A 13,474-nucleotide genomic window follows, 5' to 3' on the forward strand; every position below is an offset into this window, starting at 1 on the left:
TCACATATATAGGTTCCCATAGAGCCTAAAAGTAAAACTCGAGCACAAAGGCTTTTTCTATACGCCAATGGGTTCAAAGACGTTTAAAGACTGTCCGATGGATTGTCATGGCCGACAATCTTTGAATATTCCGCCGTAGCACAAAGCCAATTTGCGCCAGGACGACCAAAGAAACCCCGCATCTTGTAGCCCGGGATATCCTACAGGCAGTGGACTGCCTAGAATGTAGATAGGCACTCCTCGATTTCCTGATTTGAGCCGTATATGTATGACATAACACCTAGAATATTTGCTCTGCGGTGGTTGTTGAGGGTCACTAAGTTTGTAGATCAATGTATGTAGGACATGGGCGGTAGGAAGGAAGTATCTAGAAAAGCATGCAAATAAATCATGTGCTAGACAAGACAAGAGAGGGGAGGCACGCGACCTTGCCCTGCCAGCTGTGCCACCAAGCTTCCTCGCTGACACGTTGCCTTCTTTTCCAAGCCTCTAGGCATGAGTACTGCACGTATGGGCAAGCATTTCGGTAATATGCATTTCCAATCGCGCGACATGAAGAAGAAGAGATTGAACTGGAATGATTGATGATCTAGAAACCGAGCCGCCTGTACCTCCCCTTTCCCTTGGCACTCGGATGGGATAAATAGTGGACCTACAGGCTTGAGGCTGGAGATTTGACTGGAACTGGAACTACTACAGTGCGTAACCTTACGTGTACCCCCCTAAGCCTATGCAAGCCTAAGCCACTGCCAGCCAGAGCCAGAGGGGGAAAAAAGGCAGCCTGGCCACTACTGTAGGTGGTAGTCGGGGCCACAATAGGGACCTCCCTCCAACGTGTGTGCGCACCCTGGACTGCCCTGGCACCTCAGCACTCGCAGACAGACGGAACGACTTGATTAATCTGGCCGATAACCAATCCATCCATCTCATTTCGTTGATTAATTGATGACACGGTCCACCTTCAATTCTAACTCGACGTCGACCTACCAAACCAGGGCTGCCTGAAAGGAGACCGTATCTACAGAACGATCCCATCCCCATCCCGACCAAGCAGGACGAATAGACGCCAGCCATCTACTGCTCTACCTACCGTCTCTTATCCCTGGTTTGGATTTCCCCTGTCAAACCTTCGTCGTCGTGTCAATTGAATTTTGGCCTGGCGCTTTCCGATCCACACAAAGAAGCCATAGGCGCGACATTATTGGGGGGAAGAATCGCTGTCCCAGTACATTCGTCTCACGCGAGTCCATTGCGACGCTCGCCTCCTCTCACCGGCACCGGCATTGGGTCACGCTTCAACGCACTTTCGCCCATCCCCTCTCGACCACATATACTAATCTAATCGTGCCTCCTGCACTGAAACACAACACCCATCATGTCGTCCGGCTTGACCAGACGCCGCGGCGCCGGAGGCGGCCCGGCTGTGGGAGACGGTGAAGGCAGCAACGGCCCCAGTCGCAGTGCGTCGGCCACTAATGTTCGCGACGCCGCCCCCGAGACCAGCTACGAGTCGGGCGAGAACGGCCACAAGATTGCCTTCGACCCGCGTGATATCAGCGAGAGCGCCGAAAGAAGCAAGCAGCCCAAGCTCACCCTGATGGAAGAGGTGATATTGCTAGGCCTAAAAGACAAGCAGGTAACCGATGCCCTCCGATCCGCCCCGGCCTTGTACCAACTCTCCCCGACCAGACGCTAACCATCGCCACTCGTAGGGCTACCTCTCGTTTTGGAATGACAATATCAGCTATGCGCTTCGTGGTTGCATCGTCCTTGAGCTCGCCTTCCGTGGCCGTGTCAGCATGCAGAAAGACCCCTCGAGGCGGCGGTTTCCCCTTGCAGACCGAGTGATCGAAGTCGTCGACGACACCCTTACCGGCGAAGTGCTGCTTGACGAGGCACTGAAGATGATGAAGGCCAGCGAGAAGATGAGCGTCAGCTCCTGGATCGACCTGATGAGTGGTACGTTTGAATTCTAGTACCCAAGAGGCCCCAATCCGCGCACCAAAAATACGAAATGCGCAAGGCACCACATAGACGTCGGTGTTGAAGAAGCGGCTAACAGCCCATAGGCGAGACATGGAACCTCATGAAGATTGGATATCAATTGAAGCAAGTCCGAGAGCGGCTGTGCAAAGGTCTTGTCGACAAAGGCATTCTGCGAACCGAGAAGCGCAACTTCCTGCTTTTCGATATGGCCACACACCCAGTGGCCGATGGAGGCGCCAAGGAGGAAATTCGCCGGCGCGTTAGAAACGTGCTGACCCAGCGTACCGTTGTCTTGCCCGCCTCCCAGTTCCTGCCCGAGAATCTCGAGTTTCGCTACACACGAACGATCGCCATGGTCTGCGCTGCATATGCCGCCAACGTTTTGGAGAATGCGCTGAGCACTCTTGGCCACGAAGCCAGAGAGCGCGCCTTCACACAGACCGACGAGATTCTTGCCGAATATAGCCAATGGCCTTTCGGCAAGAAGACGGGCAGCCAGGGAATTGGAGCCAACATCGCGCAGGTTATCGCCGAGGTAGGCCCCAAATTATTGTTAAAACACGCTGAATATGATGCTGACCAAATGCGCTGAAACAGGAGGGCAACAAGTCCAAGGATAAGGAGCTTCAGCTCGAAGTTGTTGCCGCTTGCCTGAGCGTCTTTACTCGCCTCGATTCGCTTCTCTAATGACCTTCATAACCATCGATCGAACCCATAAAGACACTCGGGTTCTATAGTCCTTCGACAATTACTGATAACGTTTCTCAACACAATGAATGAATGCCATCTTCGTCGACTCAGGATTTCATGAGGATTTCAGGGGGAAAACACTAGTGAGCAAGGGTACCAAGAAAATAAGCGCTCAAGCCGCTCTAAGCTCTACATGACAAGGAGGGGTTTAGATGCAAAACTTGGAGGACACGGCAAGGGGCGGCTAGACGACTTACAAGGCAAGTCTTGGATTGCCATGGGATTGAGGACATCAACGGCACCTTTATTGTGGAAAGGGCGTACGAAAAAGTAGCATGCGAATTTCCGGTAGCAAAGCGCAGTATGATAGATGCTGTTTGGTGCAAGGTGAAAGGTTGATGTCATTCTCTTCAGTGGTGTTATACTAGCTCAAGTCAAGCATTTCGATTTTTCTATTCTAACCATATTTTCGCTAGACGAATAATTAAACTTCTAATTTGTTGAAGAATTCATATTCTTTGGCGGCGTGTACATAAAGCCGGGAGTGGTATAGTGTTTCCGTGCCCTCGCAACGCGAGATCGCAACTGTTGATTATCGTCGAGTTGAGCGACTGGGGATGAGATAGGATTGATATACACTAGTAATTATAACCACCTTACTCGAGTCTCTATTTGCCTCGCCGCAGCCTCTCCCGCCAGCCCCCTTTCTCAAACAACCACATGGCCTCAACCGCAAACGCATACGCGCTCCGGTGGCCACGCCCTCTTCCGTCGCCAACCATGTTCCCTGCTGCGAAGTCGGCGGGATCCACGTTGGCCTCCTCACGGATGCTCTCCATGACGCGGTTTTCTTGTACCGTGGCCCAGATACCTTCGGCGACATCATCGCTACCGAACTCGCCGCGACCGAGCCGGAAGAGGATGCGGCCGAGGGTCTGATAGGCTATGCAGCGCTGTCCGGGCACGGCGCTGCGCGTGAGGCGGCCCAGCTCGCTGACGGTGTAGCCGGCGGCCTCGGGCGCCTCGCCATGGTGGTGCAGGCCCTTGGAGACGGGGACGGCGCGGGCGATGCGTGGGGGAAGCAGGGTGCCCCGGAAGTCGAAGCGCAGCTGCGAGATGGGCAGCGAGGACTGGCGCGGGTGGTAGGGGCTGTCGAAGTCGGCAGGCGAGTTGGTCGTCGGGATCGGCGCCATCCAGGCCAGCTTGCTCGGGTCCGCGGGCAGGTTAGGGAAGTACTTGGCGTGCAGCGACTCGAGGAAGTTGGGGTCGGACGGGTCGAGGTCGGGGACCTGGGGGGGTTCGGGCCAGTGCGTCTTCGCGTGTTGGTGTGCGTCGTCATCTTCGGCAGCTGGGGGAGCGACTGGTTGATCTTGTTGGATTGAGGGGGTGGCGCCGCGCCGTCTTCTTCATCTTCGACGTAAGGCGTCTCGAAAGTGACCTTTTTCTTCGGTGCTTTGAGTCCCTCTTCTTTATTGGGAACTATCCCTTCTTGATTCTGTATTCCTGTAGTAGTGGGCGACGGCGCGAGATCGACATCTTCGCCCCGTGATGCTGGCTTCTCGGCCGGTTTGTCGTCCATAAAGGGTGAAGGGCCGTTTTGCTCATCCAGGTTTGCCCGCTTGAGCAGTCTCTGGAGGAGAGACGAGTCCATGCCGTTGAACAGCTCCTGCCTTGCTGCTTCTATTTCTTCGGGCGACATGCTGGCAAGTCGCTGGGTATTCTCTTGGTCTATACTGCTCTTCACGTCCTCTTGCGATTTCTGCTGCACGGGGCCCACGCCGCCATTTCGTCTCGGTGCGGCATTGGGGTCCTCGGATGTCGGACTGGGTTTCGAGGGGATCGCGTTTGGTGACTGGGGTTTTAGACCTTGGGCCGGCTGGCCTTGTCGTTTCTGCTTGAAGGCTGATATCCGCGTACGCTTCTTATGTTCGGGAAAGCCAGTAGCGGTCGATTTGAGTTGTGGGAAGCTCGGCGCTTGGGGCGAACTCGTCACCTTCTCCTTGATGTCGCCAATCATGAGAGGATTCATATTGGCAACGTGGGAGACAATTCAGTAAGATTAAAGGCCGGCTTGGCAAGAGCGGCTAGAAAGGAGAAGAGACTCGATGTGATCCCGAGACACAGCTGTTAAAGGGTGTGTCTGCCTAAGGCCACATGCATATATGTGATGATGATGATGATGATGATGCAAATTGAAGGTGGGTTGCAAAGAAAAATAGGTGGGGGCTGCTTTATTCTGCGTATTGTCCCTTCGGGCGAAGTCTCTACACAATGCCATACACTCAAGAAGTCTGTAATCTCCCCGCTTGCGACTGGAAAGGAACGCAGATAGGTGCATTCAGGAATACTCACTTTCCGCATCTCTTTCAGAAGGCCATGCATGCTTACTAGCCCAGCCTTAGGGGTTTGAGCCTCTGTCAAACATAGTGTACAGCACTTTATCTGCATGAATGGCGCGGTGTCACTGGCTGGCTAGAAATCGTTTGGGTGTGCACGAGCCCTAAACTGGTTGTAATCTAGAAGAGTGCCCCTTGCGGTTAGCAGGAGATGGATGGCCCGGGAGTTCGAGCCTCAAAAGAAAAGAAAAGAGGTAAGCAGAAGTCAGAGTGCATATGGAATTAATGATGCAAATCCTGTGAGTTTCTGCAGGCATGCATGTATGCACTCCGTATCTCATCTAGATGAGATGTCCTGACCGTTATTCCCTCCAATCCTTCCTAGCTGACTTGCAGCCCGAACCGATTCTGAGCAGCCGAGAGGATTGACTAAGCCATATTTAGAACACTGCAGCAGTGGATAGTCCCACTTCTCGGCACGACAACTGCCCCATGCACGGCGACGGGTTCAAGAAACATTGAACAGGTTTCGATTTTAGCGCGCAGCCCACATACGCTTAGCCGGCCAATCAGCCACCATACACACCAGCTGGGTTTCACTTTCGGCTTGAAACACCAGTTTTCGAGATGGGGAGATACAGTTGCGTAGGACCTGACCTACAGCAGCTTTACTGCCGCCCAGTGCCAAGAACGTCTCGAATCTTTATTTGCACGGAACAGATTTCACATTTCACTGGCAACCTCCATCTACGTAAGTCCGCAGCTTATCTTGGATATGTATGCCCCACGACCGCCGCTACGACTTGGAAGCCCGCCAAGTCAAAATCACCATAAAGGCGTGTATCAATCTGTCCTCTCGGTTGACTGAGTGAAAATTTGAGCGCCAGTGTTTATATCTGGATTTGGTGTTCCCAGGTTCGGCTTAGCAGTCCGTATCTGAAAGTTCGGGCGAAAAAAGTCAGACAGAAACTATGTAGGGCGAGCGGCCGACCGCCTTGCTTACCTCATCATCTGATCGGCGCTTCGACGGTGAACACATGGCCAGAGCCATGCCGGTGCCTACGAACAGTCACGGTGTTGCGGGTTTGAAGTACTGGGAATCGCAGCGCAATGTCCCAAGTGCAGCCGTTCCTGCGGAACTGGCAAAGCAGGTTCTTGAACAGCTGTCCCGAGTGTTCTTGCTGTGGTTGCACACCACGTCGACAAGTCTGGGGAAAGGACCCCTGTTTCCGAGACCCCACCCCCTGTCCCGATCCCATGCTGCGGCTATCGTGCGTTCGTGCTAGGTAGGCATTATTATATAATCAACTGGATCCTAGCTCGAGCTGAGCCGGAACGGACGTGGTACGAGTGTACCTGCCAGTGCCATGTACCTCTTTGATGTCCCCTGCAAGGCAATGCGCGGTATTGATGGCATATCGCCTTGAGAAAGGCATAGTCCGGACGGTCTGCACTAGGGGGGAAAGACCCTATCAAAAGAGATGCCCGAAGCAGAAACGACAGCAAGCATAACTGTACATGCTGCCCAGTACCGTTTGTCTACCGGCGGCCGGACCTATTTTCCCAATGAGGCCAGGGCAGAGAAAGCCAGTTGAGTCGGAGTCTGATGATCTCGCGCTGCTCGCGCTCCCCTGCAGCTGATCTGGTTGGCTTGCCAAGTGAGTGAGAGCCGTTGCGTTGTGTTGCTCCTGTGAGTCCGTCTTCATACTCGCTCGCCCACTCCCAAGAGAGTTGCATCTACCCCTGGTGGTGGTTTTGCTTTCTCTGCCTGCCAACCCAAGTCTTGCCGACGGATGGATGTGTGATGAGGTGTCGTTGTATTGACGATGATTGTCCCCCGTTCGCATCCTCTCACCCCTACCCCTACCCCCCTCCCCTTCTCTCGCTTCCAATCTATCTCTAGTGCCCCCATCCGCATCCCCTTGTCCGCCTGCTTCCCACTCTCTCTCCTCTTCTGCTTTTGGTGTTTTGGCACAAAGCTCGGATCGTTGGTCCATTCCCATTGTCCCCCATTCGCATGTCCCTCTCTCCCATCCCATCCATTCCCATCCCATCCCATGCCAACCTGTTTCCCTTGAACGTTGCTGCCCCCCAGCCTAGTCCGATCTTTAATTCGTTTTTTAATAATAAAATTTCCCACGCAGCTCCCCAGGACAATTGTCAGATGGTGGTCAAGGCCCCGGTTTTCCCTTTTTGCATTCAATCCTGTCTCTTCTATCTGTCTGTCTCTTTTCTGCCGCCTTAACCTGACAATTACTCGTTCCCAAAAAAAAGGTAGCCATCCCCAACTCCCAATCTGCACCCAAATCTCCTCATTTCTTTCCTCAACTTCTTTCCAACCAACAACCTCCCAAATACGTGGTGTTGAGTACTTCAATCATCAAAACCCATCTTTCGCCCTGCACTATCCATTCGTTTTTTGACAGCATTTTCTTTGCAAGAAGTTGCTGCATACATTTGGCCGGGTCTCGGGCGCTCTCCTGGACCAGCTGCATCGATTTTTGACTCGAGAATCGTTTTTTTTGCTGTCTTCTGGCGACGATTCTCAACTCCGCGACCTGAGGTTATTCTCACCTCGGGAGCCCCACAAGAAAGAGAGTGACAGAGCGCCTTACCTTGCACAAGTCACGTTACTCTACCCCAACTAGGAGGTCGCCTCTAAACGCCGAATAGTCGACCACCCCCCAAAACAGCTCAATCCAAATCCCGGGAGCTGTCCGGTTCGTCATAATTTTGAACAAGCTTATTGATTGGACGACATTCAACCAACCAACCAAGCGCATAGTCGTCGGATTGACTTGTTGTACCCTTCACGCCTGTGCATTCAACTTCTACTATTGTCTTTCTATACTCGCCCTGCTTGTACAGACCGAGCCCCCAATGCAGTGCAGGAACAAGCATACCGGACTTTATTAATTTCCATATCTTCGTCCACCTTTGGTTGTGCAACCACAGCTTTTCCCTCCCACAAGTACGCGGCAGTTGCGCCTGCTGCCACCAATCGCGGTCGCGCATTAGGGGGAGAGTGCAACTATACCATCTGCGCTTGCCTCATTTTTGAGGACCTTGATCACGAAACATGACATCGGCGACAGATATCCCGATGCGAGATAGCTCGTCGCCAGAGCTATCCGACCCTCCTTCCGTACTCTCGGATAACTCTCCTACCAACTATGGAAACTCCAGAAACCGGCCGGGTGAGTTAGACGAAATAGTGGTCAACCAAAGAGACTATCGCTACGATGGTTCAGGTCAGCCTGTCTTGACCAAGGATGGTCTACCTCGGAGAAAGCCTGGCCCCAAACCAGGTACCAAGATAAAGCGCCATTCAAATACGGCAGACGGATCTCCAGGCGACGGCGCCAAGGTGCGAAGACCTCGAAAATCCAAAGATCCCACTGCACCGCCGAATGCCCGCAAGCGAAAGCTAGCATCCGCCGAGCCCGAGACCAAAGTCGTTGAAGCACAGCCAGAGCATAGGGCTGCTACTATTGGCGCGTCCAGCACACCGATACCCTCTCGGCAAACACAGCTGTCGGACATGGGAATCACCAATATACATAACAGAATGGAGCCCATGGCTCAGCCAAGCAACAGCTTCAAGCGCGAGGTTTCTAGCGCCCAACCTCGTATATCCAGCATGTCAAGTCTCCTCAACGACCCCGAACCGCCGCCACGACCGACTCCCGCGCGATCTAGTGGAACCAATTACGACCCGATCCGATCTAACTACGACCCTGTCAGGGAAACCATGGTGTCGCACAGCTTCCCCAGCACAATGGGGTCGCCTCGCGGCCCTGCATCGAACACCATTAACCGCGCCAGCGCGTCGCCCTCTATTGCCAGCTTGGTCGACCCTCCTCCTGCTCAGAATTTGGTTTCTCCAGTTCCCTCGCGAAGTACCTTCTCGCAAAGCTCCTCTGCCCAGCCCTCGCGTACGAAACCAGAGACAAGCTCGGTGCCGGTTTCGCCCAATCCTTTCCGACAAGAATTCGTAGCGCCTCCGGCCCCTAAGCCCGCCGCTCCTGAAGTGAAGAAAACGGACCCTGAGGTCAAGAAGGCGGCTCCTGAAGCAAAGAGGTCCACTCCTGCCTCAGTGCTGTCATCCAAAGCAGGCATTGAGATTCGCCCAACCTCCATCACTACCATAGGAGCTGGATCGAAGCGTACACCTCCAAAAAACCAGAGCGCAGCCTCGTCCTCTCCGAAAATGGGCGCCCAGAAAGAATCCGCCTTTTCTATGGGTGGAGGTGTGGAGCGCTCGATATTGGATTTCGGCAAGGCCGAGCCAGGCCAGGAACTTACAACTCCTTCGATTTCTCTTCACATTCCTCTCGTTACAGGTGAAACGAACAAGTATGTTAACTTCATGAGATTGGCCGAAGAACGTTATGGGTGGGATGCTCTACACCCGCGGCAAGCCGAGCAACGCGCCCGAAAAGCGCGTATCGCGGCCGCGTCTGCTGCCTTGGCCCAAAACGACTCCAGCCGAGAAGGTGACGAGATGAGTGTTGATGAGTCGGAAAATGAAGACAGTAATGTTGATATGGGCGGCACAAGCGGACCCGACAAGCCTGGCGAGGTGAAGAAGCGAAAGAAGCGTCATTTTAAGGAGGACGAGTACGACAAAGAGGACGATTTCGTCGATGATTCTGAGCTCCTTTGGGAGGAGCAGGCCGCTGCCAGTCGGGATGGTTTCTTTGTATATTCCGGACCTCTGGTGCCTGAGGTCGAAAAGCCGGAACCTGGACGGTATGCGATTTCTTGTTCTTTGCTGAGCTATTATTCATCACAAGTGTCTTTACTAACTCTGCTTTCTAGTGGCGACGGCGCACCTAAACGAGGACGTGGGTCACGAGGCGGGCGTGGCTCTTCTCGAGCTGCAGGCACTACTCGAGGACGCGGTGGTGGACCTGGCTCGCGCGGCGGCGCTGTACGTAAGCCTCGCATGACCAAGGCAGACAAAGCCCAACTGGACCGCGAGAAGCTCGAGCGGGAACAAGCCTTCCTGAAGTCAGCCAGCAACCCCAACTACAACGTCCTTCACCCGACCAGCCCGCAGTTCGCTGGCTTATAGAACCTGGGCGGGCGGGACGCGGCGGAACAACGTCAATCTCATTTGTTTGCTCCGTAGCAAGCTCGAACCCAGTATTTGCCCGGATGGTAGTTCTTTAAGGGTTTGGGTTCAATCTCAAGTAGGCACTGCGCTTCGAGCGATTGCTGATACTTGGTATTGTGCATCATGGGTGATAGACGCGATATTTCGGGGGCTTTTTACATGTTAAAATCACATTGTTGCATGGAAGGAAGGGGCACCACGGTGTTACCAGGCGTTTGGTTGATTCATGGCGGATATCTTTCGATACCATCCTCGCTGCGGTTTCGAGATCATGGCTAGCATACTGGCGTCTAGATAGATAGTCATTCTCGCGTATTGCAGATGGCAAAAGACGGAATAATCGTGTTGTTCGGGGTTTCCGTAGCCCAATTTTACTGCACTACTCTACTTATTCGTTGTGACATTCTCGTTGCGTCTTTCAGCGCGTAAGCTGCTCGGAGAAGTGTCTCCTCAAGCTCAATCCTCTATTCAAAGAGGGTCCATTAGACCTTCGGATCCTGCATAAATGTATATGAGTATGTTGCGATGCGCTGCCCTCATTTACACATCGTGTTGCCCCAAAAGGCTGGGCGCTCCTTCATCCATTAAAGGTCGAGTTTCAGCTTGAACTGCTCGCCAACGCGGCAAACTGTCTGACGGTGTCGAGCGCTGGGGCGCACTCGGCCCAAGCATACCTATCAATTCTCGACATCAGTATTACTCTTTTAGGACAGATAGCCAGCCCTCCCGAGACACACCGAGAAAGGAAGGGATGAACCACGAGTGTCGCTTACCAGGTCTGCCGGAACGCCAGCACCGTCTCCTCTCGGGACCCCCACGAATAAGCCATAGGCATGGCATTGGCGTACTTCTCCGGACGCTCCAGCGACGGCCAGTAATGCTTGTTATGGTGCGCCGTGAGCTGGTGCGCCCGCGCGACCTGCTCGGTCACGTCCCGAACCAAGGGGCGGTAGTCGTCGCGGTCAACGATGTCGCGCCGCGCGGGCAGGATGTCGCTCAGGGCTTCTTCGCGTAGCCATGCCATCTTCTCCTCGTAGCTCAGCTTCCGCCCCGGCTCTCCCCCTCCTCCGTCTTCTTTTCCTCCTCTTGAACGTGCTGCGCCAGTGCCACCAGGTCCAGCATCAGCCGCGTCTTGAGCAGCGTCAGAGACGCAAGGAAGCTGAGGTCCATGACCTGCTTGAAGGGTACCGACACGTCCTCGAGGACGGCGTCTTCCCCCGCGAGGTCCAGGAACGGCTGCGACATGTCGCACCAGTCGTAGTCGGCGGCGGTGCCCTTGACGGCGTACCATTTCAGAAAGTCGAAGGCCTCCTGGTCTCGGCCCAGTCGTAGGTACAGCACGGGTACCTGGCTCCGCACGCCCTGGTTGTCGCCGCGGCACAGCCGCAGCATCTCGAGGGACGTGGTTAGAGCCCCCTCAACAGCCTCGCCCGTCCGAAGGTTAAGAGAAGCCGTCATGTAGTCGTGGAGGCACTGCATGTAGGGGCGCGTCGGGGTGAGCCCCCAGAACCGGCCCACGCCGTTCGCAAAGACGTTGGCGGGCGCCAGCTCGTCTTCTGGACGGGACCGCAGCTCCGCCTCGGCCGCCTCGACCGAGGCTCGGGTTTGCTTCACCAGGTTGCACGACGTCTTGTGGCTGGCCCGGTGCTCGCGCTGGTGCTCCGGGCCGCAGTAGTGCACGAGGCGGCAGGCGCCGCATCGGAAGAGATCAGGGCCCTGCCGGCCGCAGCCGGGCTGGGCGCAGGTCTGGAAGACGAGACCAAGGTTCTTTCGGTTCATCTTGGTTATATCTCCAGTTTGTTTCTTTGGGTCCAGTCTTTTCAGTTCGGTCGTTTTCTTGGCGGGATATGCAATGTGGTATGTTTTCGGCATCCATCATTCGACTCACGTATGGCAGATTGCTTAAGAACACTTACACCCGGTTTCATGATGAGATGCTTGTTTCAGATGGCCTGGCTAGACAGGGGTTGGTGGTGTTTTGGTTTTTGGTTGACGGACTGGCGGCAGCTGCCGCTCACACGTCGGCGATAGAGGCTATGATTCCTACACGTTCAATTTCTTTGGGGAAAGCTCGTCTTTCCAAGGGCACAAGGCTTCTTTGGAGGAATGCGTCTATTCGTCTATCGTGTCCCATATCCCATGAACATTCTGTCTCTCTACAAGCACGGCCAGTCCATCTCAATCGGCTTCAAGTCGCCGGCGCCGCGGAAGTCCTCCTCGATCTCGGCTTGTTCGACCAGCACGGTGCGGTCCGTCTGGCAGCCCAGCTGGGCAAGCTTGCGCCAGCGGGCAAGGTCCTCGGGGTTGCGCTTGTCGCCGTGGGCGTCGACGCTCTTCTCCCAGTGACCCTTGGAGAAGCCGATCATGGTGGAGACGCGCTTCTGCTTGATGTCGTAGACCATGCTGACGAGCGTGCCCGTCTCCTCGAGCCAGCTGCACTGCCAGAGCTCGCCGGGGCGCACGCACTGGTACGTCACGGCCTGGTAGTTCAGGCGGCCCGCCATGGGACCGCCGTGGATGGCGTACACGATCCGGTCCTCGTTGAAGAACCACATCTCGTACCGCCACGTCTCGTCCTTGCCCGACTCAGTTTGGTGGCCCGGCACCGCGTATGAGTAGAGCAGGTGGCGGTCCCGGATGTCGGCGTCGAAGGACGCGGTTGATACGTTTCCGACGAGAGGCATTGTGATGTGTTTCGGGCGTCGTGTTGATTGGCGTCGGTGGTATTGAGTCGCAGGAAGAGATAGTGAGTCTCGTTGGTTTTGGGTATCAGCAGTCAGGCGGAAGAAGTGTGTATGTGCTTGACTGAGTGCGCCTAGGAATATCTATGACATAGTCTCCGGGCAGTTGAGGCCCTTAAGTGTCTTTCCAAATCGCTAGAGCTCTCGTGATGTCATGGTCAATGCATCCAATCTACCACGAGTAGTCGCATTGTCGGCGCCAGGCATCGCGTCAGGTTCAAGAACGGGGCCATCGAAGAGCCGGCCGGCTTCTTCTACCTCGGTAGAAGGCATCCACAGTCGTCCGAGCTGGGTTGATTTCAGCCATCTCTTATTGTGGTGCCAGAACCGGGCAATTGGTACCACCGGTCGCCTTCTCGCCTCCTCGCCTCCTCGCCTCCTCGCCTCCTCGCCTCCTCGGTAGAGGCTTCCGACCGCTACAACAGGCGTGCATCATGGCCGCAGGGGGCCTGGGGGCTGAAAAGTACGAGCAGAAGTACGAGGCCAGAACCCCCTGGGGCCCATACGGCTGTCGGCCCGAATCGGTGGATACTGGCTAGATCGACCGCCACGAAGCTTGTCCTGATTTCGCCAACTGTTCTAGTGGGTCGTGGTTGCATGGA

General features: G+C 54.8%; 5 protein-coding genes across 5 annotated transcripts; 2 read left to right on the forward strand and 3 right to left on the reverse strand.

Annotated features, from left to right (window-relative positions):
* Nucleotides 1–1,375: 1,375 nt before the first annotated feature.
* On the forward strand, nucleotides 1,376–2,673 carry PG998_007770 (uncharacterized protein; the record flags this gene model as incomplete). The annotated part of the gene is made up of 4 exons (XM_066874586.1): nucleotides 1,376–1,636; nucleotides 1,713–1,959; nucleotides 2,070–2,521; nucleotides 2,584–2,673. 4 exons carry the CDS (start codon nucleotides 1,376–1,378, stop codon nucleotides 2,671–2,673), a joined length of 1,050 nt encoding a protein of 349 aa, XP_066730531.1.
* Nucleotides 2,674–3,344: 671 nt separating this feature from the next.
* PG998_007771 (RNA polymerase II-associated protein RBA50) lies at nucleotides 3,345–4,705 on the reverse strand (the record flags this gene model as incomplete). The annotated part of the gene is made up of 2 exons (XM_066874587.1): nucleotides 3,345–3,989; nucleotides 4,115–4,705. The coding sequence occupies 2 exons, from the start codon at nucleotides 4,703–4,705 to the stop codon at nucleotides 3,345–3,347; spliced, it is 1,236 nt and encodes a 411-aa protein (XP_066730532.1).
* Nucleotides 4,706–8,115: 3,410 nt separating this feature from the next.
* PG998_007772 (uncharacterized protein) lies at nucleotides 8,116–10,089 on the forward strand (the record flags this gene model as incomplete). The annotated part of the gene is made up of 2 exons (XM_066874588.1): nucleotides 8,116–9,764; nucleotides 9,834–10,089. The coding sequence occupies 2 exons, from the start codon at nucleotides 8,116–8,118 to the stop codon at nucleotides 10,087–10,089; spliced, it is 1,905 nt and encodes a 634-aa protein (XP_066730533.1).
* A 640-nt stretch (nucleotides 10,090–10,729) lies between these two features.
* PG998_007773 (uncharacterized protein) lies at nucleotides 10,730–11,910 on the reverse strand (the record flags this gene model as incomplete). The annotated part of the gene is made up of 3 exons (XM_066874589.1): nucleotides 10,730–10,805; nucleotides 10,905–11,161; nucleotides 11,224–11,910. The coding sequence occupies 3 exons, from the start codon at nucleotides 11,908–11,910 to the stop codon at nucleotides 10,730–10,732; spliced, it is 1,020 nt and encodes a 339-aa protein (XP_066730534.1).
* A 377-nt stretch (nucleotides 11,911–12,287) lies between these two features.
* PG998_007774 (uncharacterized protein) lies at nucleotides 12,288–12,815 on the reverse strand (the record flags this gene model as incomplete). Its single annotated transcript, XM_066874590.1, has 1 exon — nucleotides 12,288–12,815. One exon carries the CDS (start codon nucleotides 12,813–12,815, stop codon nucleotides 12,288–12,290), a length of 528 nt encoding a protein of 175 aa, XP_066730535.1.
* Nucleotides 12,816–13,474: the final 659 nt, after the last annotated feature.

This window comes from Apiospora kogelbergensis (assembly GCF_038363985.1).
Source record: "Apiospora kogelbergensis strain CBS 113332 chromosome Unknown utg000005l_segment0_segment0, whole genome shotgun sequence".
In the NCBI taxonomy this organism is placed as follows: domain Eukaryota; kingdom Fungi; phylum Ascomycota; class Sordariomycetes; order Amphisphaeriales; family Apiosporaceae; genus Apiospora; species Apiospora kogelbergensis.